The sequence below is a fragment of the Vulpes vulpes genome, chromosome 12, assembly GCF_048418805.1.
Source record: "Vulpes vulpes isolate BD-2025 chromosome 12, VulVul3, whole genome shotgun sequence".
Taxonomy (NCBI): Eukaryota; Metazoa; Chordata; class Mammalia; order Carnivora; family Canidae; genus Vulpes; species Vulpes vulpes.
Window position 1 is genome coordinate 35,626,848 of NC_132791.1, and position 27,198 is coordinate 35,654,045.

Consider the following 27,198-nt stretch of genomic DNA (forward strand, 5'->3'; position numbering starts at 1 on the left):
CTTTTCCTTTGGGATATTCAACACTTAGTGACTCAGGGTTACAGTAGAGAAATAAGGAGAAAACAACGAAGCCATTAGTAAAACATATGTGTTAGAAAATTGCTTTGTGGGCAGCCCCATTGGCCCAGTGGTTTGGTGCTGCCTTCAGCCCAGGGTGTGATCCTGGGGTCCCGGGATTGAGTCCGACATCGGGCTCCCTGCATGGAGCCTGCTTCTCCCTCTGCCTGTGACTCTGCTTCTCTCCCTCGCTGGTCTCTCATGAATAAATAAATAAAATATTAAAAAAAAGAAAATTGCTTTGAGGAAAATCTTGGCAATCAGAATCCTGTATCTTAAAGGCAACTAATGGTTGCTAAAGGCAGATCTCTGTAGGCCTTTTCCAAGATATATAGAGTTTAAAAAAAAAAAAAGATATACAAAGTAAACCAAATATCTATTTTTACCTCAGAAATCTGGTCCCATCGGGGGGCATGGGTGGCTCAGTCAGTTAAGTGTCTGCCTTCAGGTCAGATGATTCCAGGGATCTGAGTAGACCCTCATCTCAGACTCTGCTCAGTGCAGAGCCGGCTTCTCCCTCTCCTGCCACTTCCCCTGGTTGTGCTCTCTCTCTCTGTGTGTCAAATAAATAACTAAAATAAAATAAAAATAAGTCTGGCGGACTTATCAAAAGGCGGACAATTTTCAGTTCATTGTTTTAACCCTTCAAAAAAGAAATCTTTCAAACAAGAGGTAAAAAAAAAAAAGTCAAAGCAATTTCAGAGGTATGCTGAGATAAATTTTTTTCCTATAAATTGGTAATACAGGCAACTCTGGAGTTCCAGACTTCCACCAGAGGAACTCTGAGTTCCTCCTGTTTATAACGTATAGTCCCTGAAGGAGAAAAGAAAGTAAGAGTTTGTCTGCAGCCACTGCATGTAAAGACCGGGATTGTAAAATGTGTTGACTCATTTGAGTTGTATGGTAATTTTCCTGACATGTATGTCAACTTAAAAAGTAGTTTATGATTTTACCCTCCTTTCTCTTCTTTCTATATTCTCTCTTTCCTGACACTTAGCCATATCATACAACTCCTAACTCCACAGATCTCCTCCTAAGTAGTCAACCTTCCCACCGGGAATTCTCTCTGCTTGTAGGGACAATGGACAGAACCAAGTTATGGAAACAAGGACAATGTGTGCAGGCTGATGCAGTTGGTCTGCAGATCATACTTTGAGTAGCGAGGTTCTAGATGAGGGGTTGACAGACCTTTTCTGTACATGGCCAAATAGTCTGTTTCAATTACTTGGTTCTGTCTTTGTAGCATAAAGCAACTGCAGATAACATATACTCAAATGGCCATAGCTGTGTTCTAGTAGGATTTTATTTTCAAAGACAAGAGGCAGGTGGGATTCTGTTAGAGTTTGCTGATTTCTGTTGATCACTGATTTTCAAGCAAGAAGCTCCTTCAGAATCCACTCAGAGAGACAGGATGTGAGGAAATGAGAGGGAGGATACATTCCCCCCATTTTCCCTCATCAGAGCAATTTAAATTTAATCCATTTTGTTTATACAGCTAAGCAAGCTCTCATTTGCATGAAGGGTTTCACGGCCAAAAAGTTTGAAAGCCACTTGTCTATGTGTTTTCTGAGGTTTGTTCTAGGTATGAATCAGCCACCTATCTCAATCTGGTCACTGTCTGCTCAGCTTTGATCCATCTTCTGTTGCAAAGTAGTAGCATAATTGCCTACTTAGGACCATATCACTTCTCAAACTTCAATGATTCCCATGAGCCATTCCCAATCTACCTCCTTAATCTGCCTCTAGTCTAACATACTTTATGGATCAGTCCATGCCCTCCCACCCCACCTTTCCACATGGTGATCCTCAAGTGCTATTTGCTCTGTGGAGTCATCTATAATTTCGCCACTCAGAAATAATCTCTTCTGTGCTTCTGTGTGCTTTGCTCATGGGGCATTTATGTGTCTGGGTCCCAGCTCCCTTGCTGGATTAATGTTCCTGAAGGGCAGGCATCACATTTTATGGGAGGCATAGTTCAGTACCGTGTGTAGCAGCCATTTGAGTTATTTGAATCGAAAGAGGACATGCCCTAGCACAGTGCAGCCTATCTGCCCAAGAACTTCTTCATCTGCTGCCCCCCCTTTTTTTTTTAATTTATTTGTCACACACACACACAGAGAGAGAGAGGGAGAGAGGGAGAGAGAGAAGCAGGCTCCATGCACCGGGAGCCTGACGTGGGATTCAATCCCGGGTCTCCAGGATCGCGCCCTGGGCCAAAGGCAGGCGCTAAACCGCCGCGCCACCCAGGGATTCCCCCATCTGCTGCCCTTTTCTTGCTTCTTCCTCCTCCACGACCTGTGGAGGACCACAGTTATAAGGCACAGGTGTTTCCCATTGTTCTCAGATGATGAGAATAGCCGGTTGATGCTTGAGAGCTGAGAGAACAAGATCTGGGTAAACTAGCAGTGAAAGGGACATGGGAAAGTGATGGGGATGTCCAGGGAGGAAGAGACAAGTCCAGAAGCCTTGGATGACAGGCAAACATAAGGCCTCTGGTCCAGATGGGCAAGGTCTAGGTGAAGGCACTGTCCAGGGCTTTGAGAGACAGAGTCATGCAGGGGAAAGAGAGAAGCAGGACTCAGAGAAGGGCACACATATGCTGAAAATTTACAGCTGTTTAATTTTGAGTGGATTTCCGGCCCTCTGAACCTCATCTGCACATTAAATTTTTTTTTTTTTTTTTTTTTTTTTTTTTTTTTTTTTTTTTTTTTTTTTTTTTTTTTTTATGCATGATAGTCTCAGAGAGAGAGAGAGAGGCAAAGACACAGGCAGAGGGAGAAGCAGGCTCCATGCACCGGGAGCCCGACGTGGGATTCGATCCCCGGTCTCCAGGATCGTGCCCTGGGCCAAAGGCAGGCGCCAAACTGCTGCGCCACCCAGGGATCCCTAAAATTTTTTAAAATATATTTTTAAATGCTCTGAGGGTTAGAAAAATAATGTGTCTGGTACAGAATAGGAGCCCAATAAGTGGCACTGTAGGTTTTGAAGAAGGGGAGTGAAGAGGCAAAGGAAATTTAAAAGAAAAATAAAGAGGAAAATGTATTTCTTAAATGTTATTAATTGCTCTTTATTTTCATTTAAGATTTAGCTGGCAAATTACATTGACCTCCTTTTGAACTGTAGTTGAAGTGAGAAGGTGGTGGTCTGGCATGAGCATAGGAATCACCAAGGGACCATTAAAATGCAGATTTTCATTCCTTGGGTCTGGATGGGTCTGAGACAGGATATTTATGATGTAATGCTGCTGGTCCTTGAACCACAGTATGAGTAGCAAGGTAGCACCATCCATGTAGGCTGTTGACAAGAAGAAGACGAATGGGCCCTGCTGTCCTCTCTGGTCTGTTTTTCTCACAAAATTCCTGCACTTTAGAAAGAATGAAGTCAGCTAAGAGAGGTTAAAGTCTGTCAGGAAGAGTAGCAGCACCATGTGCTACCAAAGAGTAGGGAAATTGTGAGGAAAAAAAGAACTCATGTTCTCTGAGGCTTATCTGCAGACCACACTCAGATACAAGGGAACTTTAATCTCTTTGGACTTTGCTTGAAATGCTGGACTAGGAAAGGAGAACATGAGAGGCAAGATGGCAGCTGAGGCTTTTGCAATAGACCATTAACACCTTTGTCCCCTAGCAAAGTAGTGTGATGAGTTGGAAAAAGGACTAACACACATCGTCAACAGTGTGACTTTTATTAAACTATATACCATCTGACAGTTTCCTCAGCAACACACTGGAAATGGTAACTATAGCAAATACAGCAAATTATTAATTGTAGAATTTAAGTGGTGGTGTATAGGAGTATAGGTGTTCATTGAACAGTTCTTTCAATGTCCCTATATATTTGAAAATCTTCATAATAAAATCTTGAAAAAATTATGCTTCCTACCTCTCAGGGTTCCCATAAGGTAGAAATGAGATAAACACAGTACATGTAGATTTAGAAAATTTAGAACACAGTAGATGTAGCTAAATATTGTTAACCTAGTCTGAACAGTGGGTACACTCTGAGGGATTTTCTTCTCAGCAGTTTCAGAAGTTATAAGCATAAATAGGGCAGCCCCGGTGGCTCAGCGGTTTAGCACCGCCTTCAGCCCAGGGTGTGATCCTGGAGACCTGGGATTGAGTCCCATGTCGGGCTCCCTGCATGAAGCCTGCTTCTCCCTCTGCCTGTGTCTCTGTCTCTCTCTCTCATTCTCTGTGTCTCTAATAAATAAATAAAATCTTAAAAAAAAAAAGAAGTTATAAGCATAAATACACATAAAATATCTCTGAGGGGATACACAAGAAAATAACATAGGTGGCTTCTGGGGGCAAAAAAGATGTTTGTAGCTAAAGGATAAGAATGGAAGGGAGATTTCTCACTGAATTCCCTTGTGTAAGTTTTTTATATCACATTGCATCTATGTATTACCTGTTCAAAAATAAAATAAAAAACAAATGTGGAACTCTCAAAACCTAATGGTCTACCTCTTTGGCTAGTGGTATAAGTGTTAATTTGCAGAACCTGCTGTGCATGGAATTGAAGAAGTCAGTGTCCAGCTTCATGAATGGGGCATTATGGGGCTGGACTGACTTGGACTGATCCGTAAGCAATCAGCTGTCTGTCTGAGGACATTTGGGCTGTGAGCCAACGGCCTACATTTTCTACTCCTGCTTTCCAGATAGGGCTGGGCCCAGGAAATAACCAGGCTGGGTAGCCCAGAAGAATGAAGGCTTCAGGGGTGCCTGTGTGGCTTAGTCAGTTAACCCAGTTAAATCAGTTAACTCTTGATTTCGGTTCAGGTCATGATCCTAGGGTCCAGGGATCAAGCCCTGTGTCAGGCTCTGAGCTCAGCATGGAGTCTGCTTGGGATTCTCTCTCTCCCTGCTCGTGTGCTCTATCTCTTCCTCTAAAAATAAATAAATAAAATATTTTTAAAAAAAGAATGAGGGGTTCAGAGGAGCCTGGAGGTAGACCCCACTGCTGCAGACACCTTAAAGGAGACAGGCAGAAATAGGAAGTGAGAACTACACCTCACAATTGGGGCATAATCCTGTGTAAATAATAGTTTACATATTATATACCTTACAGTTCACAAAGTGTTCATAGCATCGCTTCCTCTGAGTAACACAACTGCCCTGGGAGTATGGGTTTAGTCCTGTTTTACTAAAGAGGAAGCTAAGTGTGGTGGCCACAAGATTTGCCTGTGTCAGATATCCTCCCAACTGCAGGAAGTAACTGATGGAGGACCCCGCTGTGTTCTGAAATGTACCAACATGTTTGAGCTAAGGCCATGTTATACATGGGCTGCTCCTGGCCAATGACAGGGTGCAGCCGAGATATGAAGGCAGCCTCATTCTCTGGGGACAGGGGACTTCTCTAGTGGCTTGAGTGCTGCTCAACAGCCTTGCTGAACTTCCTTTAGAAAACACTATAAACTAACACTCATTCCCTCACTAACACTTGCTTCCCCCACCCTTTCTTCCCTCTCTTCTTTGGTCCAGGATGAGCCTACATTACAGTCTGATGGCTCTCTCAGCCTCTCCTGATTCCCTCTTATTGTCTCTTAGAGGCATTTCCTGCAAGTTGGATGCTGTTTTGGCATCAAACAGAAATCTGTGTGATTCTTGGCTATGCTTCTAATCAATGTACTATATTGTCATTCTTTTCATAAAGTTCATTTCAGCTTGAGTCACTAGATGAGCACATCCTTTTCCAACCAGCTTGCTATTTTAAATTCTTTATTATATCTATATTTACATATATGTGGTTATGTCTGGCATGTTACACAGGCATAGAAATTGAAGTTATTCTATCTTGTTAAAAATGCAATCGTGCTTTCTTAAATTATGATCAAACACTATTCTTTTTTTTAAAGTAGGCTCCACACCCAACATGAGGCTTGAACTCAGAACCCCAAGATCAAGAGTTGCATGCTTAACTGACTAAATCAGCTAGGCGCCCCTTGGCTTTATTAAATTATGTAAACTTACAGGATTCAGTTTCACAAAGCTTTCTGTTTAGTTTGCCTACAGACTTTGAGGTTTCTTTTGTTCTTTTTTTTAAGACTTTATTTATTTACTTGGTTACTTATTTATTTATTTTTAAGTAAACTACATCCAATGTGGGGGGCGAACTTATGACCCTGAGATCAAGTGTTGCATGGTCTACCGACTGAGCCAGCTAGGCACCCTCTATTGTTCTTTGTTAATAATTTGCCCTTTACCATCCTGCATATCCCCCTTTTCATTGTCTTTATTAATGTTCTGGGGTTTGTAATTATGCTGGCCAGCCTAGAGATTATAGGAATGTACGCAGGCCAGAAAAACTACCATTTGCTGGCCACCCTTATGGTTTGGCAGAAAATGTCATAGACACACAAACACTAGTCTAAGGAGGAAGCTGTTTAAGTCTGTTGAAATGGTGTCACCAGAAGAATGGGGACATTGTAAGCTGTGAGCATGACACCATATAACATAGGGTATGAAGGAGGCATAGCTCTTAATTCCAGGCTCTTCTTGGAATTGGTTGGGAGCAATCTAATAGGCTGTTGGCATGGGTTCTCAGGATTCCACTGGGAGTTCGTTCTGAATTGATAGAATGTTTTGTCAGAACAACTAGGGCTTCCTTTCGAAAGCGTGCTTGGCTGGGAAAGAAAGCAAGAACCTTCAGGGGCCAATGTTCTGGGAGTGGTTGGCCCTGAAATGATGCACGGAAGAAGGGCTACAGATAAAGATGGTGGAGGGGATTTTAAGCAACTTAAATAAGCCAAGTCTTGTGGAAGCAACCCTGAACTAAGCACTTTAGGCAGCTGACCTGAGCAGGTAATGCTTACCTCTTGTTCACATCTCCCTAGAGATAGGAAGTATGGCTGGAGGACAGGGGACTGCCAAAGCCAGAAAGGCCAAAGGAAAGTGAGTGCTTGAGCAGTAGAACTTGATTTGGTGAAGAAATAAAGAACGTCTTTAAGGAGCTGTGTATGTGATCAGACTGGTGACAGTAATCAGTACCTTACCTGTGGAAATGCGTGTCTACACACACACACACAGAGAAGGAGCAATATTACATATTAATATTAGCTTGCTGCTTTATAACTGTCAGGATCCTCAGACATTAACTGTATTTGAGGCTCCTCAAGAGTAGGGGTCATGAATTTTCCATCTGTTGCTTTGGTTCCATGGCAGGGCCTTCTTGAATACGTGTATTGTTCTTTTGGGTGCCATGGAAAATGTGTTCTTGGTTCCCTGGCAATGTGCACTGTGCTAAATGATTTGCATGGCCAAGAGGACAGAGGTTCCTTACCTCATCTCCAACATCATTCGTCCACACATTGAGAATTCAACCTAACAGTCTAGGGTTTTGTTGTTGTTGTTTTGTTTCTGTTTTGTTTTTAAGTAGGCTCCATGCCCAGTGTGGAGCCCAATACAGGGTTTAAACTTACAACTTGAGATGAAGACCTGAGATATAATCAAGAGTGGGACGCTTAGCTGACTGAACCACCCAAATGCCCACTTAACAGTCCAGTTTTAACACACTGTCTTTTGACTGAGCATGAGGTCTGTTGTTGCCAACAGTCAATACTAGATTAGACCCCTACAGCCATTTGCCATTTTCTGAGAGGCCTGGAGAATCAACTATAAACAAAAAGTGGAGAATGAAGGGTGGGCTATTGGTGGTGGTGGTGGTGGTTGCTGTGGGAAGGACTTGAAGGGAAACTGCTCATTCTGACAGGAGGTGGATAGTGCCTGCAGGCTCAAGACAAGGAGTCACAGGAAAAGGAAGCCAAGAGGGTTTCCACTTTTTCCAAGATTTATATCTGCCTAATTTTCTCTGGATTCGGAAGATTCATAAGAAGCTGTCTTCTCAGGGACCCCCACAGCTGCTTAAAAAAATGTATTGGGGATTCTCAAAGATAGGCAGGACTTCAAAAGACATCTGTGTGAGGCTAATGATGGTAATATGTGATCCATGTGTAGGGGTTATGCATGCTGCCTTTTGTGTATTAACCTCATAACCTGCAATAATCTTTCCTATAATCACTTATTAATTTCAGAAATTCTTTTTTCAGTTCTTTTGGGTTTTCTACATGGACTAGTATGTCAACTATGAACAAAGACAGTTTTATTTCTTCCTTTCCAAACTGTGTATCTTTTATTTCCTTTTCTTGTCTTTTCGTATTAGCTAGAACTTCCAGTACAATATTAAAAGGGAATAGTGGGAGGGGACACCCTTCCCTTGTACCTGATCTTTGTGGGAAAGCTTCAAGTGACCCACATTATGAAGCTTTTTGTTTTTAAATTTTCTATTATGCTTTCTTCCTACAAAAGTAGAAATATAGGCTCAATAAACATTTTCAAATGTTTTAAGAAATATGTAATATGAAGAATGGGGGTTTTTCTCAATCCCTAACCAGTTATTTGATATGCGTCTCAGGATAGCATACTTTGTGGGATGCCTGGGTGGCTCATTGATTAAGCATCCAACTCTTGTTTTCAGCTCAGGTCATGATCTCAGGGAAATGAGATCAAGCCCCAAGCTGAGCTCCATGCTGGGTATGGAGCCTGCCTAAAATTCTCTCTTTCTCTATCTCTCTCTCTGCACCCCCTCCTTGCTCTCTCTCTCTCAAAAAAAAAATGATAAAGCCAATTGTGTATGCCTTAACACATTATATCTCTGACCAAAAATAAATTGCACCACAAACTGAGATTACTTGCTAGTTTGGAGTATAGGTATCAGGCTATATATGTTTGTGTATAAAAGAGAGAAAGAGACACAGAATAAATCTGATAAAATTACCCGTATTCCTTTTCTGGGAAATGCTCTTCAGTTCTTGATTTTTATCTTTCATAGGAAACTGTGTTATGAATTAGGTCACCAGATCATTTATTTAACATGAATCCATTAAAATTTACTTCAGTTAGAGAATACCCTAACAAGAGTTACCTAAAAATAAATACTTACATAGTTATGAGTTATGACCTGCATATGCACTCACCTGTTGGAGAGCTGTCAAGAACATAGTAGCCTATGTGTGGCTTCTTCCCCCAGGATTCTTGAAGTTCTTACAAAAACATGAAGGCAAGGAGCCATGTCTTAGATGACTAGCAAAGATATCCTGAAGTAGAGACTTAGGAAGAATTCTTAAGGAATGATTGGTTGGGACACCTCTCATAGAAATGAAACTTTGTACCTTTGGGGATGCTCCACCACTGAGTGAATATGACTTGGTTCATGAATTAGACTTGCAATTTTGAGACTTCCTAACTGGCCATCTCTAAGCAGCTATGGGACTTCCTGACTCAGATAGACATGTAATGTTCACAGTTGGATTTTCTAGAATGGGTGAACTGTACTCAGTTACTGGCTTTCCATAATCAGGTTGCTAAGTGCAATTTAGAAATCATCAGTGACTACTGTGGCTAATTATTTAGCTTTTGAGTATTGTGTACAATCTAAGAAAAATCTTCACTAAAAAACATTTTTATTCAGTCACAAGTAATGTAGTTCATTTAATTTTTTAAAAAGGTATTATTTATTTGAGAGAGAGAGAGAGCACTAGCAGGGGGAGAGGCAGAGGGAGAGGGAGAAGCAGACACTCCACTGAGCAAGGAACCCAACTTGGGGCTTAATTCCAGGACCCCAAGATCATGACCCAAACTGAAGGCGGGTACTCAACTGACTGAGCCACCCAGGTGCTTCAGTTGATTTAATTAATTTCTTGTAATATAGTCATTTTAGAGACTAGAGATAAACAATATGAAAAAATGAACTGCAATCCCCCTACCATATGTTAACTATAATTAACATTATGGTATATTTCATTGTAACATTTCCATACTTTAATAACCTTTCAATAAATAATTTTTTAAAAGATTTTATTTATTTATTCATGAGAGACACCCAGAGAGAGGCAGAGACACAGGCAGAGGAGAAGCAGGCTCCATGCAGGGAGCCCGATGCAGGCCTCAATCCCTGGCCCCCAGGACCATGTCCCAGGCCGAAAGCAGCGCCAAACCACTGAGCAACCCAGGCTGCCCAATAAATAAATATTTTATAGTTATATGAGAAAGTTTTCCTTCCTCCTTTTATTTCAACCTTGGGATAGCTATGTTTCTTTCTGTATTTCTTTTCTTCTTCTTCTTCTTTTTTTTTTTTTTTACGGAATTGCTATATTATTTATATTTTTCAAAAGCAGTTGACCATAGGATACCAGATTGTTTCAGCTAGTTAAGCATCTGCCTTTGGCTCAGGTCATGATTCCAGGGTCCTGGGGATCGAGCCCTACATCAGACTCTCTGCTCAGCACTCCTGCTTGTGCTCATGCACTCTCTCTCTCTATCAAGTAAATAAATAAAATAATAAATTATATATATATATATATATATATATATATATATATATATATATATATAGCTTTAGTTTGAATGCAAAAGCAGGTGTAATATTGCTATCCTTTACATTTCAACCTGGGTTGTTTCTGTATTTCCTCCTTGAGTGTTTGTAAGTCTTTTGTTTTCCAAGAGATTTATTAAACTAAACAATCATATTACTCAGACTGGAGTCATGTGGGTAACTGGGTAAACAGTCAACCTGGACACAAACTGTAGAATATTTAATATTCATGATAAGCTTACTGAAAAAAGCAAGCTACCAAATAATACTGATAATATAAATCTACTTTTATGAAAGTATAATATTAGATAAATACACTTACATAGAACAAATATAGAAATGCTATAATCCGGGATCCCTGGGTGGCGCAGCGGTTTGGCGCCTGCCTTTGGCCCAGGGCGCGATCCTGGAGACCCGGGATCGAATCCCACATCAGGCTCCCGGTGCATGGAGCCTGCTTCTCCCTCCGCCTGTGTCTCTGCCTCTCTCTCTCTCTCTCTCTGTGACTATCATAAATAATAAAAAAAAAAAATTAAAAAAAAAAAAAAAGAAATGCTATAATCCAAAATATTACCAGTGGTTATCTCTAGGTGATAGAGTTATGAGTGATTATTATTATTTCATTCATGTTTATATTTAAATTGTTTCTTCAGTAGGCCTATGTTACTTTTTTTATATATTATTTTTATAATCAAACAAAATTTTAGGTAGGTAGGATCAAAATTTAGGTAGGATCATAGTCTTTATTGATCAACAGTAAAATGATACTTCAAAAAAGGAAATTGCATTTAATTCTGACATATTCTCTCTCCCAATAACCTTCCCACTTATCTAAAACATTTGCCAAACTAAGTGCCATGTGGTTTCCTCTCAGCTCTGAGAGGGATGGTTTTGAGAAGCAGAAAGTTTTTAAGAGCAGAGTGTGAAGAGGAATAAAACACCAGCATGTATGTATGTATGATAGTCAATTTAATTCAGCTGTGTATTACCTGAGTACAAATGGATTTAATTATTCATCTGCATCTTCAAGATTATATTTTTCAACTCCTAAAGCCAGCCTGAAGCCCCTTAATGTGGGAGAGGGGAGAGTGTTTCTGAGTCCATATTTCATTATCATCTGTTATATCTAATCAGAATCTCAGTAATCGGTAAAGATGGTGAAGGGGGTATGGTGGCTAGTTGATCTGCATCTCAGTTTCAGAAAAATGGGCTTCCCTTTCTTCAGGGACAGTAGATAAGAGTCGTTTCAGTTTGCTAAAGCCAAATATGAAATTTTCTGCAGTGTAGAAAACCAACGTAGCTATATGGATGCCATTCTCACAGCACGTCTCTGTCACAAACCTTTTTTTTTTTTTTTTCTATTTTAGTGTTCTAACATTTGAAGATCATCAAAGATAGATTGATTTTGGTTTGTTTGTACAGATCTGTCGAAATGACATCAGGATTACTTAAAGTCATTGATTTCCTTAACTTTCTCAGTTGTTTGTTGAGTCATTAAGGACAGTTAATATTGGCTCTGTCAGAAGCCAGGCTAGCAAAAGAATCTTTGCCAAAGCACATTCCAGAGCTAGGATATAGAATGACAATGAATAGAATAGCTAAGTCATTCCTGAAACTTTTGGCTCTGGCATCATTCCCAAATAACATAGTTAAAACAAAAGCAAAAACAAAAGTCACTCCTCTCCCACCCCTACTTCCTTGCTCTTGACTAATAAGAAAACTCAAAAATGGAAGGATAAGGCATCTTCACAAAATGAAACCAGGCCACAAGGACAGGTTTTCACGGGTGTCTGGCCAGAGCTTTTGCCTCCAAGAAAACTGCTGAAGCAGCCCTCGGAGGAGAAGGTGCTTGGCTGAAGATCTGTGTTCCAGGCCATTTTCATGCACAAAGAAGCACAAGAGACCCACTGAGTTAGATAATCCGCTGGGTTTCTTCCTGGTCTAGAATTCTATGACTGTCATCTGGGCTTTGTGGCCACAAATTAAAATGACCTGATTACAATTTTAATTCCTGAGAAAGGGCAAAAAGATATAAACATGGCAACCATGGGTCTGGTGTCCTTGGGGAACTGATCAAGCCTGGAGACTGATACATAGGTAGTATGTGTGTGTGTGTGTGTGTGTGTGTGTGTGTGTGTGTGTGTGTGTGTGTTTATGGCAGACTTTCTTAACTTCACGTAGCCTTCTTTTGCATCTACTAAGAACAGTTCCTTTCTGTTCCCCTAAGGAAACAATCCTCACCCTTTGTTTGTGTTTTTGTTTTTGTTTTTGTTTTTTTTCTCTTAACTTACTACCTCATTCCCTCTTGTCCTTTAACATTCATTCAACAAACATTTACTGGGGGCTTTTAGACATGCATATCTCCTTCAGAGATAGCATAACATAGCTGAAAGAATTTTGGCTTTAAAAGCTGCAGACGGGATTTGAGGCCCAAATCCATCACTTACAGACCAGGAATGCTTAGACAAGTGACTTTGAGTCAGAGCACAGAATAGGAATAGCGTATCCTTCCTACTCTCATGAGAAAGTATTTTGTAAATTGTTTAAAAAAAGAAGAAGATTTTTATTAACCTGTAAATGCCCCTAGGGAAGGGGACCTAATAAACTAGTCTAGCATTTTGGTTTGAATTCATCTATAAGGTGCATCTGCCTTTTTCATTAAGAGCACACATTTGCTAGGATTGGAGTCTGTTGGGGAGGATACTGTGGGTAACTGGGTAAACAGTCAACATGGACACAAACTGTGTTCCTTGAGAGACTCAAGGAACTTATTAAATGACCTGGGGAAAGGAGGGTTTTTTTAAGAAGAGAAAAATGTGCTGAAGGAGACTTGGCACATTTCTCTTTGCCCTCAGTGGGCAAAGTACTTTGTGAGGGGCCCTCAAAAAGAACTTTGCCCACTTCAGTTTTCCTGTGATCAAGCCCTGATTGTCACAGACCTGGATACACAGTGGACCGTGACCTCCAGACAGAGCTGCTTAGGTTACCTAGGACAAAGGCCACTTATTTTGCAAACTCCTATGCTCTAGTAACCCCGAAATCATAAGTTCTCCAAGTTTTAGGCCTTGAGGTTGGGAATTGATTCTCTTTCTAGCATCAGGGCTAGGCAGGAAGCTTGAGTTAAAGTTAATAAATAGAGTTGGACAGTTAATATTGGCTCTGTCAGAAGCCAGGCTAGCAAAAGAATCTTTGCCAAAGCACATTCTAGAGCTAGGATATAGAATGACAATGAATAGAATAGCTAAGTCATTCCTGAAACTTTTGGCTCTGGCATCATTCCCAAATAATAGTTAAAACAAAAGCAAAAACAAAAGTCACTCCTCTCCCACCCCTACTTCCTTGCTCTTGACTAATAAGAAAGCTCAAAAATGGAAGGATAAGGCATCTTGAGTTAAAGTTAATAAATAGAGTTAAGGACAGTTAATATTGGCTCTGTCAGAGCCAATATTAGCTGTGTTTTGAACAACACAGGGATGTAGGATGCTGACCTGTGCAGCTTAAAATCTGCGTATAACTTTTGACTCCCCCAAAACTTAACTGTTAGTAGCCTGCTGCTGACTAGATGCCTTACCCATAATATAAACAGCTGATTAACACATATTTTGTGTAATATGGACTATATACTGTATTTGTACAATAAAGTAAGCTAGAGAAAAGAAAATATTAAGGAAGTCATAAGAAAAAGAAAATATATTTATAGTACTGTATTGCACTTATTGAAAAAGATCTGCATGTAAGCAGAGTGGATGGAGCAGCTCTAATCCTTAATGTTCCAGGGTCAACTGTATTTATTATAAAGGGCAATTTTTTAAAATTAATTTTTATTGGTGTTCAATTTACCAACATACAGAGAAACACCCAGTACTCATCCCGTCAAGTGTCCACCTCAGTGCCCGTCACCCATTCCCCTCCACCCCCCGCCCTCCTCCCCTTCCACTACCCCTAGTTCGTTTCCCAGAGTTAGGAGTATAAAGGGCAATTTTTAAAAAAGATTTTATTTATTTATTCATGAGAGGCACAGAGAGAGAGACAGAGAGAGGCAGAGACACAGGCAGAGGGAGAAGCAGGCTCCCTGCAGGGAGCCTGATGAGGATGTGGGACTCGATCCCAGGACTCCAGGATCACGCCCTGAGCCAAATGAAGGCAGGTGCTAAACGTCTGAGCCATCCGGGGATCCCCCAAAGGGCAATTCTTTATGCCAAAATGATTCAATGAAACAGATCTCCTGTTGGGTTATATTTTTGTATACATTGTGGGAAGGCCAAGGAGTCAGCCATCTCAAGTTCAGGTTTCAACTCTGCCAGCAGTGGTGCCTTAGGCAAATCACTCAGCTGCTTTGTCTCTCAGAACTCCAGCTAGAGGGATCCCTGGGTGACTCAGCAGTTGAGCGTCTGCCTTGGGCTCAGGGCATGATCCTGGAGTCCTGGGATTGAGTCCCGCGTCGGGCTCACTGCATGGAGCCTGCTTCTCCCTCTGCCTGTGATTCTGCCTCTCTCTCTCTCTCTCTCTCTCTCTCTCTGTGTCTCTCATGAATAAATAAATAAAATCTTTAAAAATAAATAAAAATTAAAAAAAGAAGTATGGCTGGAATACATTATTTCTTAAAGTGTAGTTATTGGGTTACCTGCATCAGAATGATCTGGGCTACTTTTTAAATGCTTCTGGACTTTTTTTTTTAAGATTTTATTTATTTATTTGAGAGAGAGAGAGAGAGAGCATGTGCAAGAGAGCATAAGCACATGTGTATGGGGGGAGTGGAGAGGGAGAGGGAGAAGCAGACTCCCCGCTGAGCATGGAGCATGATGTGGGGCTTCATCCTAGAACCCTGGGATTGAGCCACCCAGGTGTCCTTCTTTGTTTTTTAATATTCTTTATTTATTTACTTATTTATTAAAGATTTTATTTATTTATTCATGAGGGACACAGAGAGAGGCAGAGACACAGGCAGAAGGAGAAGCAGGCTCTCCACGGGGAGCCAGATGCAAGACTCAACCCCAGGATCACAACCTGAGCCAAAGGCAGACACTCAACCCCTGAGCCACCCAGATGTCCCTATTATTTATTTTGTGGGGTGGGTGGGGAGGGGAGAGGGAGAGAGAACAAGCTGGGGAGGGGCAGGAGAAGAGGGAGAGAATCTCAAGTCAACTCTGCCCCAAGCACAGAGCCCATTGTGGAACTGGATCCCATGGCCCTGAGATCATGACCTGAGCCCAAACCAAGAGTCAGAGATGCTCAACTGACTGAGCCACCCAGATGCCCCTGGACTGACTCATTCTTTCTTTCTTTCTTTCTTTCTTTCTTTCTTTCTTTCTTTCTTTCTTTCTTCTTCCTCTCTCTCTTTCTCCCTCATTTCTTTCTTTTAATGATTTTATTTATTTATTTGAGAGAGAGAGAGAGAGAGAGCATGCATGGGTGGGAGGGACAGAGAGAGAGAAAGAAGCAGATTCCCCACTGAGCAGGGAAGCCAGTCACAGGGCTCTACCCCAGGACTCAGGGATCATGACTTGCACCAAAGGCAGATGCCCAACTGACTAAGCCACTCAGGTGTCCCTGAACTGTTTCTTAAATCTGGTGAAAAAGAATCTCTGGGCATGAGGTCCCCAAATCTGTCATGCACAATGGCCCCAGGCCATTGACATGTACACAGGGATTCACTGGATAGGAACATCAATAGGATCTCTTCCTGCTCTAAAATTCTGTTCATTCTCATCACCTGAATTTTACTTAGCTCTATTTTCTGTGAACAAAATGAAATTAGAATCTTTTCAATTTATTATTATTTTTTTATGATAGTCACACAGAGAGAGAGAGAGGGACAAGGCAGAGACACAGGCAGAGGGAGAAGCAGGCTCCATGCACCGGGAGCCCGACGTGGGACTCGATCCCGGGTCTCCAGGATCACGCCCTGGGCCAAAGGCAGGCGCCAAACCGCTGCGCCACCCAGGGATCCCCCGAACAAAATGAAATTAAAAGGAGAAGGCAATGACACTGGCTAAGAACCTATTTTTTGCCTGTGCTATGTTCGGGGCCTTATACTCATTGTCTTATTTTTCTACCCAATAATCCTTGAGGTAGGTGTTATTGTTATCACCCAGTATGTATAGATTCCAAGTTGGAACTCTGTACAAACTTCTAGCTGTAAGATGAATAAGTTCTGGGGACTATAGTTAACAGGAGTTTTGTCTATTTCAAAGTTGTTAAGAGAGTAGATTTTGAAAGTTCTCATCACACACATGCGCACACACACACACACACATATACATCGTAACTATGTGATGTGATGGATGTGATAACTAACCTAATTGTGGTAATCCTTTTTCCACATATATATATATAACTACATTGTATACCTTAAACTTTTTTTAAAAAGATTTTATTTATTTATTCATGAAAGACACAGAGGAGAGAGAGGCAGAGACACCGGCAGAGGTAGAAGCAGGCTCCATGCAGGAAGCACAATGTGGGACCCGATCCTGGGACTCCAGGATCAAGCCCTGGGCTAACCCACTGAGCCACCCAGGGATTCCCTGTATACCTTAAACTTATACAATGTCATATATCTACTATATCTCAACAAAACTGGTGGGAAAAAGTCAGCACTCTGATTTCAAAGTCAATGTTTTTTGTCTTTCTTTCTTCCTTTTTGCCACAGTCTCATATTCTAGCAAGAAACTACAAAAGAACTTATAATTGATAAGCTCTAGTGCAGCACCTTATCTTCATACAATAGATTACTATTTTAGGAGCTGTTTCTTCATCCTTGTTGAATCACCAAACTTCTATTGTGAACATTAATTACCTGAGGTGATGATGATAATATAAAAACAGTAATCTTCATCTTACTTTGTGCCTTATTTTTCTTACTTTAAAAAAATGTATTATTATATTCTATGCATTTTGTGAGGCAATTTAAGTCCTTTGTGTCTGATAGGGAATAAATTGGATATACATAAATAATAAAAACAAGCTATATTATGAATTCATTTAATAATTACATTAGCTTAGGGGTGCCTGGGTGGCTCAGTGGGTTAAGCATACAATTCTTGGTTTCAGCTCAGGTTGTGATTTTTTTTCCTCTTATTTTTTTTTAATTAAAAAAAATTTTTTTTTCAGTTTGTGATCTTAGGTCATGGAATTGAGCCGTATGTGGGGCTCCACACTGAGCATGGAGTCTGCTTGAGGGGAGTAAAAGAAGAATGGCAGAGGATCAAGTTTGGGCATGATTAGGAAAGTAGATTAATTGGGTCATCCGAGAAATTCTTCCTACAAGGGACCAGTTTGCATGGAGTTTGAACTGGTCAAAAGAGAAATCATCTGGCCTCCTGATTCATTACTTGTGAATCATTATTTTTATCTCTGGTCCATGATAAAAGCAGTTCAAGCTCAGCTTAAAAGGAGAAATAAACACAGTATTATTTCTCCTGCGTTTGGATGGGGCTGTCTCATGAAAAGGTACCGGCCTAGTTTGGGACAGTGTTTATAGAAAAACACTCTGATGTCATAAAAAATGTAAAGTATTGTTATTTTTTGGAAAGAACCCTAGATACCTTCTAACTCCCTCATAGAGGCATTGAGGCCTACAAAGGATCAAGTATATTTACTACCTAAGAGCACATACCAAGTAGTGGTAAACGGTACAGATTCTGAAGCCAGACATACCTGGTTTGAGGCTCAGCTCTGCCATTTCCAAGTTTGTGGCCCTGGGGCTGAGGAAGGCCTCACAGAGGAGAGCTGTACTGCACAGAGTGAGTAGAGTTTGCCAGATGGGCAGGTATGCCAGACAGACTGAAGGTGTGTCCAAAGAGAGAGGGATGGGAGGGAGAGAAGGCTGCATGGAGGAGTCAATGCAGGTGGAAACCCTGGAGCACACAGTGTTTACCTCAGAGTTAAGAGAAATAAACCAGAGAGAAAACTTGTTTCCCTGCCTCTGGAAGAGGAAACTTCATTGCAATTTTTTTTTTTTTTTGCTATTTCATTATTACTTTGTATCAGTTATATACTCAAAGAAGGCAGAGTTGCTACAAACTCTAGGATAAGTATCTTTGTCAGCAGGGTCTCCTATACCCTTCCAGGAAGGAAGACTAGGCAGGGCTTGGGATGCTACTGGTCCCTTGGAACCCCCTCTACTTCCCCTGTGAGCTGAGCTCTCTTCAGCAGTCCAATGCCCAGCATGGCCCTCTTGAACAAAAAGCTCTGGGTGTGGTTATAAAACATTAAGAATAGCTACCATTTCTATGTACCTGGCATTATTCTGTTGAGTGAATGGATTCATTTAATTTTTGCCAAAATCTTACGAAGTAAGCACAACTATGCCTTTTTCTTTGCTCGACTTTTCAAACCTTATCTAGAGAAGTATAAGATACATGCAAAAAATGTTTAATGTATCTTATATATATTAATATATAATTATATATATAAATTTTCACAAAAAAGAGCACAAAAATGTCACTAGATCTCAGCACAAGAAAAAATTAGCAGTGGGGCACCTGGGTGGTTCAGTTGGTTAAGTGACTCTTGATTTCAGCTCACGTCATGGTCTCAGGGTCATAAGATCGAGCCCTGGGTCAGGCTCCACACTGTGTGGAGCCCACTTAGGATTCTCTTTCCCTCTCCCTCCCAGGCTTGTGTGCACTCTCTTTCTTTCGAAAGAAAGAAAGAAAGAAAGAAAGAAAGAAAGAAAGAAAGAAAGAAAGAAAGATTAGCAGCCATCCAAAGGGCCTTTCATTGCCATATCCAGTCACTAGTCCTCCTTAGCTCTAAAAGCAATTGCCATCTTTACTTCTAGTAGCAGAGCTTAGTTTGCTTGTTTTGTACAGTATTACTTGTCTGCAGTTTCTTTCATTTACATTATATTGCATATAATTACAGGTCCATTCATTTTCTCTTATCACTACATTATTTACTCTACCTTGTATCTTGAAACATTTTAAGCCCCAGAAAAGTTGAGAAATGAGCAAAGTGAACATCCATATGTCCTTTATTTAAAGCATGAAGGACTATTATTATTTCCACTTGCTAGGTGAGGGAACTAAGGCAAAGAGAAATTAGGTAACCAGCCCAGGTCATGCCTCTAGGATGTAGTCTTACATAGCTTGCTGCTTAGTCGGCCATAAGACTGTGGGCCAATCCTGAAATTTGTCTGAAGCTGTTCCTTCATTAGTAAGATGGGTTTCCAGGCTGTTGTGAGGCTCAAACATGAAGAACACGTGAAAGTGCTATGCGCAGAGTAGAGGTTCGAATGCTCACTCCTGTGCCTCACTCCCTAGAGATCCTGGCTCAGTAGGTCTGGGGTAGGAGGCAAAATGTTTAAGGAGCACCCTAGGCAATTCTGATTGAGGCATGAATCCTCTACCACAGTATGAAAAAAACGCTTCTGTAAAAACGACTCTCAAATTTCAGAGACCATCAGAATCACCTGGAAAACTTCTTGCAGCTGGTTCCCTGTTCACTGACTCAGGAAGACAAAAGAGGGTTGTAACTGCTGGATGCTCCATCCTCTTGTGGGTTTAGCCTCAAGATTAGCCCCAGGAGCCCTCTCCCTTACAGGCAGAGAGAAACAAAAGGAAGCTTGCTCCTCCTTAAGGAAGACAAATAACTCAAAAGGAAAAATTGGAGCCCTTTGTAGGTGAAAGGGCAAGAGTGTTCTGTTGCAAAATGAGAGGTCAGATTGGAGGGAAGTAAAAAAAGACCCAACTCCTCCTTATTCAACATTCAATACATTCCTGACATCTTACATCAGAGCAGGGGTTAGATTAACAACTGGCACACCACACCTCTGCTTACAGCCCTAACAAAGCTGGAACACAAAAAAAGAAAAAAAAAAAAAAAAGAATTTGATCGCTTAAAGTACTGAAAATGTCAACACATTGGGGGGAAACCGAAAAACAAACTCAGGACCTTTGGCATGTGTTTTATTTTGAATCACATGGTACGAGAGGAAGAAGTACTGTACTTTCTTGCTTAGGGCCTCTAGTCGTATGAATTCGGTCTTGTATAAGGGATACGTTTTTAATGGATCAATCTGGAGCTTTAGATATGAATAAACAGCATCTACGTGCACGCGACGTTAGTGAAGTAATTGAGGTCAATGTCTTTGCGGGCTTTCCACCGTTCTAACGCCACTGCTAGACAGCCAGCCTCCAGGCTCCAGCGTCGATCCGCGGTGGGAGGCGGAGGGCCCAGCGGCTGCCAGCAACCCTGCCACCTGCCCCTTGTTTACCTTCCCTGTGAGAGCGAGAGGGGGCGAAGGCCGGCGGCAACAGCACCTGGAGATCCCCTGCCGCGGGTCGGGTCGGGGTCAAGCCCACGGAGCCGTCGCCGTTGCACAACTCGCCTTTGCACAACTCGTCGTTGACTCAGATAATTTGGTGCAAGTCCTTGCATTTTATTTTATTTATTTATATTTATTCATGAGACACACAGAGACACAGGCAGACAGAGAAGCAGGCTCCAAGCAGGGAGCCCGACGCGGGACTCGATCCGGGGTCTCCAGGATCACACCCTGGGCTGAAGGCGGCGCTAAACCGCTGGGCCACCCGGGCTGCCCAAGTCCTTGTATTTTAACAGCGAGAAAACGGGCTCACATGTTGGCGACTTAACTTCCTAACTCCCTCGCTTCTAAAAAGCATAACCTACAATTAAAAAGAAAAAAAAGGCCATCTTGCATAATAAGCCTAGACAGCTACCATCCTGGAATGGTTTGGGTTTAAGTGTCCCTGAGGAAAAAGGAAGGGGCCAACGGACCGCATTCCAAGGCACTTTTTGAGGCCACGCGACTCAGCTTGCTCGAAATGCGAACCACATCTGGATGACGTTTAAGACAAGGGAGCAATAAAATCATCTCTACGGGTCCGTCATCGGGTTAGAATTTCACAAAACTTTAGAAATGATTTCCTTGCTAAAAAAAAAAAAAATAGGTCGAAAAGCCCTGGTTTTCCCTTTTTACAGGCAGTTCTCCTCTGAGGACTGACGGGAATCAACAGGTCACTGCTCAGTCCTACGCGCAACTCTGCCGCCGCCTTTTGCAAACCCCGGCCCGCGGCACCCCCCCCCGCCCCGCCCCGCCCCGCCCCGCCCCGCCCCGCCCCTACCGTGCAGCCCGCCCACCTCCGCGGGAGCGCCGCCGGGGGCGGGGCCTGGGGCTGCTCCGCGGCCCGGGGGCGGTCACGTGGTGCGGGGCGGGGCGGGGGGCGGGGCGGGCGGGGGCTATATAGCCGGGTCGCGGGGCCGGCTCCCGGAGCGCCGCGCGGGACTCCCGGGACCTCGGCGTCGGCGCTGCGGGCGGCAGGTGGGTGCGCGCCGCCTCTGCGCTGGGCGGTGCCCGCGGGGCGGGGGCGAGCTCCTGGGCCTGCGCGTGCCGCCTTTGCTGTGGGCGTGGGCGTGGGCGTGGGGTCTCTTCCGCCGGCAGCTTCAGGGCGGGCGTAGCTTCAGGCTTGCTGGCGGGGTAACAGTATCCATGTGTCCCGAAAGTACGTGCCTGAAGGGGGAGTGCGCCAGCAGGTCGGCTGGGGCGGAATCCTGTTGCGCGGTTCCCAGCCACAGCGAGGCGGTGGGGGCTGCGGCTGCGCCCGACCTGCGCCTGCGGGGGCCCTTCCTCCCGGCCTGTGGCGCCGGGACCGCGGGCGGCGGGGGGAGGGGGACTCCCCGGGCGGCGGCGGCGGGGGCGGGCCGCGAGCGGACGGTGCGGGCTCTCCTGGGCCCCGCGGCGCAGCAGCCAGGCCGCCTGCTGTGCGCGCTAGGTCGTGGGGGCCGCGCGTTCACGTTTCAAAGCCTCCTGGAGGGATCCCCGGTGGCCCAGCGGTTTAGCGCCGCCTGCAGCCCGGGGCGCGATCCTGGAGACCCGGGGTCGAGTCCCGCGTCGGGCTCCCTGCGTGGAGCCTGCTTCTCCCTCTGCCTGTGTCTCCGCCTGCGCCCCCCCCCCCCCCCGTCTCTCTCTCGTCTCTCATGAATAAATAAGTAAAATATTTTAAGAAAAAAAAGCCGCCTGGAGTACTCGATTCCTCCCAAGGAATAAATCCCCCCAAGTGCTTCCCCTTGAGAGTCCTGATTGTTAAAAATGTACTCGACTTGAAATCTCTTTTTAAAAAAAGATTATATATTCGTGAGAGACCCAGAGAGAGGGGCAGGGACTTAAGAGGGAGAGCAGGCGCCTCACAGGGGGCCCAGGGTGGGAGTCGAGCCCCAGACCCGGGTCACGCCCTGAGCGGAAGGCGGACGCTCTACCGCCGAGCCGCCCGGGCGTCCCGGAAATGTCTCGTTTTTTAAAGATTGAATTTTTACGTAATTTGTGCACTCAACATAGGGCTTAAACTCCCAACTCTCTCCTGCAGAGTTGGGAGTTTAAGCCCTATGTTGAGTTGGTTCCGATGTTTTTCGTGAACGGATGTTTGTCTACTAAAAGCACTTCTATTATCCGGGTGGACAAATAAGACAAATATCTGGATAACACAGTCTCTTTGCTTTTCCCCCCACAGACCCTCTTTTCTGTTGGAACTTTACCCATTATTTCTGAAAGGCCGCCTCAGAACGAGTTTGCCTGAAAACTGAAAACTCAGCTGAAAAGCTGAGACTGAGAAGGTATGGGGGAGGGTGGAGAGAAGTGCAGAAGACTGCTTAACCTCATCTTGAATTTTTCTTTTCCTGAAATTCACATTTACTTGGATGGGGAATGAATCTGAGAGAGCCTTCTGGCATCCTGAAATAAGTTTCTCTTCCACAGATCTCTTTCTCTTTCTCCAAGAAGAAAAATGGCATCTGTTGCAGTTGATCCACAACCGGTATGAATTTTATTTTATTGTATTTATTTTATTTTATTTATCTTCTATTTTATTTATTTTATTTTATTATTTCATGGTCTTGATTCTTTTCCTTCCACCGTGTGTTTTGAAGGAGTTAACATTTTCTTCTGCTTGATTGCAGAGTGTGGTGACTCGGGTTGCCAACCTGCCCTTGGTGAGCTCCACATACGACCTTGTTTCTGCGGCTTATATCAGTACAAAGGATCAGTATCCGTACTTGAAGTCTGTGTGCGAGATGGCAGAGAAGGGTGTGAAGACCCTCACTTCTGTGGCTGTGATGAGCGCTCTGCCCATCATCCAGAAGCTGGAGCCACAAAGTGAGTCCTGGTTTCTTCCTTGAGATGCAGCCTAAGGGATTGGGTAGGGGTGAGCCAGGAACTGTCTGGAATATGTGGATGCCAGCCTTATGCCCCTGGTACATAGAGGCAATGTCAGGGAATCCTTAATCATTCCTGAGGCATATGCTGCCTTGACTTAGAAACTGCCACATGGCCCTCATTGTCCTAGAAGGCCTGCCTCCTAACAGTAGATGTTCTGTAGAGTTTAAACGTTCCCCCAGAGATGCCTCTGTGGTGACAGCTGAGATCACAAGGGGAGTGAGTGGGTGAACTGAAATAAGGACTTGATGAACTATTTTCAAAAGTAACAGTGCTGAGATGTAATTAACACCATGTAGTCTACTCACTTAAGTGGTTTTCAGTTTCTTCACAGAGTTGTGTAAGTATCTCTACAATTGATTTTAAAACCTTGTCATCACCTGAGAAAGGAACCTCCTGCCAATTCCTGTTTTGGAATTACTGGAAATAATATGATAATTGCACATCTTTGTGAATGAACTTCATGCCACTGAACTTCATGCCACTGAATTTCTGCCTGCGGCTCAGGGGGTGATCCCAGGATCTGGGATGGAGTCCCACATCAGGTTCCCTGTGGGGAGCCTGCTTCTCCCTCTGCCTATGTCTCTGCCCTTCTTTCTCTCTCTTTCTCTCTCTCATGAATAAATCAAATGAATCATGAGAGAGACAGAGAGGTGGAGAAGCAGGCTCCATGCAGGAAACCTGATGCAGGATCACATCCTGGGCCGAAGGCAGGCACTAAACCACTAAGCCACCCAAGGATCCCAAATAAAATGAGTCTTAAAAAAAAAAAAAAAAAGATACACCTTACCTTCTTCTTATGTATTTTGTTGCTACAGTTCGGGCAGCCCCTGTAGCGCAGCGGTTTGGCGTCGCCTGCAGAATGGGGTGTGATCCTGGAGACCCGGGATCGAGTCCCACGTTGGGCTCCCTGCATGGAGCCTGTTTCTCCCTCTGTCTTTGTCTCTGGCTCCCCCCCCCCCCCCCAATGGAAAAAAAAAAAAAAAAGGAACCATCCTCCCCCGCCCCCCCAAAAGGAAGAAACCTTATATCCATTGGCAATCTCTTCCCCATTCCTTCCAACCCTCTTAGGCAACTACTAATCTCTTTTCTGTTTTTATAGATTTCTCTCTTGGACATTTAATATAAATGGAACCATAAAGAATGTCTCTTCATGACTGGCTTCTTAGTGTAATGTGTTCAAGGTTTATTCATATTGTAGTGTCACATCAGTACCTCATTCCTTTTTATTGTGGAATCCTATTCTATTGTGTGGACAGATAATACTTTATTCATTCATCAAATGATGGACATTTGAGTTGCTTCCATTTTGGAGGATGATGGATAACGAATGCTGTGAACATCTGTGTACAAGTTTTTTTGTTTTTTAAGATCCTATTTATTCATGAGAGAGGAGAGGCAGAGACACAAACAGGGAGAAGCAGGCTCCATGCAGGGAGCCTGATGCGGGACTCGATCCCAGGACCATACCCTGGGCTGAAGGCAGGTGCTAAACCACTGAGCCACCCAGGGATCCCCTGTGTACAAGTTTTTGTGTGGACATAGGTTCTCAGTTATCCTGGGTAAAAACCTAGAGGATTGCTGGGTCCTCTAATAACTAAGCTTTGGAGGAACTGCCAGACTGCAAAGCAGCTGCACCATTTTGCATTCCCACCAGCAGCTTTTGAAGGGTCCCATTTCTTTGTGTTATTAACCATCTTTGAGTAAAGGTTTAAATCATTCCTCTAAATGGTTAGATCATGGACTTTTAGCACTATAAGGAACGTTTAAAAACTGGTTTTGTTATTATTGCTTGGGTAGGTCACCATTGGAAGGAAAGCTGAGACTAAAATCTGGGCTTTGTTGGTCAGATCTGGGGTGCTGTTAGCATAGTTTCCTGGTGATAAGCCAAAATACGCTGCCATTTACTGGATTAAGTGTAGGTGGGGAAGTGGAAATAATTCTGAGAGTTTTCAGTTACTTCACTCCTGGAATGAGAGTTCAGGTGAAGCTTGGCTTCTCTTGGCATTAACCCTAGGTATCAGTTGATGAGGAAGAAGCTTCTTAGCCAGCTTCCTACCTGGCAGGTCACTGCCTCTGCCTGCTTTCCCTTCTACCCCCTTATTTCCCTGTCAGTAGAAGACCATTGTCAGCAACCTGCTGCTGAGCTAGAAACACTAGGCGGTGCATTGTATAATAAATGAAGATCAGCATTCTTGCTAAGGTTTTGTAATAAAGCCTAAATAAAGTTCAGGGTATAATACTATATATTCATTCTTATGTACACTTAACATTTTCTCCGTTTGTCATTCTCTAGTTGCAGTTGCCAATACCTATGCTTGTAAGGGGCTAGACAGGATTGAGGAGAAACTGCCTATTCTGAATCAGCCAACAAACCAGGTGAGCTCGGGCAGGAGTGCTAAGGCTTGCTACCTCCTACGTCTTCATGTTCTGTTTAGCACTGGCTGTGCATATCCTAAACAGGAAATATTCTCTCCTCCTGGATGTATTTTTTGAAAGGCCACTACTTTCCTGAATTATTGTCAGGTTATGTCTAAAGCAGAGATGAACTAGCCACCTTTGGACTACAGTGCTTTTAGTTTGATCTTTGTTGATTTGTGATTTTTGCCTCTGTAGGTGATAACGCTCTCACAAATAACTGATTTCCACATAGTATTAGATAAGTGCAGATGTGGTATTTAGACCTTTTTCTCATTCAGTGTCTGCGAGCACATCCAGTAGAATGGAGAATGACATCTCTGCCCCTGTGTTGGCCTTCTGGGGCTGTGTGCATAGGGCCAGGTGGGCATGGTGTATTTGTCTCTGCTCATAGGCATGTGTGAGCTGCTCTCACTATAAGCACGTCAATGTGGAAAATACCATTCTTCTCTACAGTACTCTTTGTGCCTTATTTCACATTCATCTAGTTTTTTTTTTTTTTAATCCCGTAACAGATTTTGTATCATTTTACCTTCTTTGCTCTTCCAACAACCTTTAAGTGATGGCAGATAGGGCAGATATACCTTATAAGGAGATTGAGGCTTATTGACTCTTAGAGGATTATTAAAACCTAGAGGATTGCTGGGTCCTCTTAGCAAGTTGCCTAAGACCTAAAGACCAAAAGAGAGTGAAAAGGCCAGATTCCTTCATTAGCACTTCAGTGGGCTGCCTTACTGAATATTTATGCCTCTGCTTCTGCTCAGCCAAGCAATCTGTTTTTCTATTTGTAGGTTGTTGCCAATGCCAGAGGTGCTATGACTGGGGCAAAAGATGCTGTGACCACTACTGTGACCGGGGCCAAGGACTCCATGGCAAGCACTATCAGTGGGGTGATGGACAAGACCAAAGGAGCGATGACTGGCAGCGTGGAGAAGACTAAGTCTGTGGTCAATGGCAGCATTAACACAGTCTTGGAAAGTCGGATGATGCAGCTGGTGAGCAGCGGAGTAGAAAATGCACTCACCAAATCAGAGTTGCTGGTGGACCAGTACCTCCCTCTCACTGAGAAAGAACTAGGTAATTGGAGTTTTGTCTTGAACTAATGGTTTATATCTTAAAAGCAGTCTTTTAAAACTGCTTCACTGAATTTACATCATATACCATAAAAGTCACCTGTTTGA

The 27,198-nt window shown here is 43.2% G+C and overlaps 1 protein-coding gene and 1 pseudogene across 12 annotated transcripts in view; one reads left to right on the top strand and one right to left on the bottom strand.

Moving 5' to 3' along the window:
• The window catches only part of PLIN2 (perilipin 2), a 91,552-nt gene that overhangs the window by 51,031 nt on the left and 13,323 nt on the right, over window positions 1-27,198 (top strand). For 8 of the 12 annotated variants that reach the window (XM_072728188.1, XM_072728192.1, XM_026001449.2 and 5 more), the window contains exons 4-8: window positions 22,899-23,001; window positions 23,144-23,201; window positions 23,344-23,539; window positions 25,896-25,978; window positions 26,809-27,094. In XM_072728188.1, coding sequence (XP_072584289.1) covers window positions 23,172-23,201; window positions 23,344-23,539; window positions 25,896-25,978; window positions 26,809-27,094 — 595 coding nt within the window. In that variant the 5' untranslated portion in view covers window positions 22,899-23,001; window positions 23,144-23,171. Of the gene's footprint in view, window positions 1-21,604; window positions 21,713-21,736; window positions 21,894-22,898; window positions 23,002-23,143; window positions 23,202-23,343; window positions 23,540-25,895; window positions 25,979-26,808; window positions 27,095-27,198 lie in introns of those variants that run through there. The other 4 variants (XM_072728187.1, XM_072728191.1, XM_072728195.1 and 1 more) reach the window with 4 other exon arrangements.
• Window positions 1-27,198, bottom strand: part of LOC112921923 (large ribosomal subunit protein uL30-like) — a 215,474-nt pseudogene that overhangs the window by 36,204 nt on the left and 152,072 nt on the right.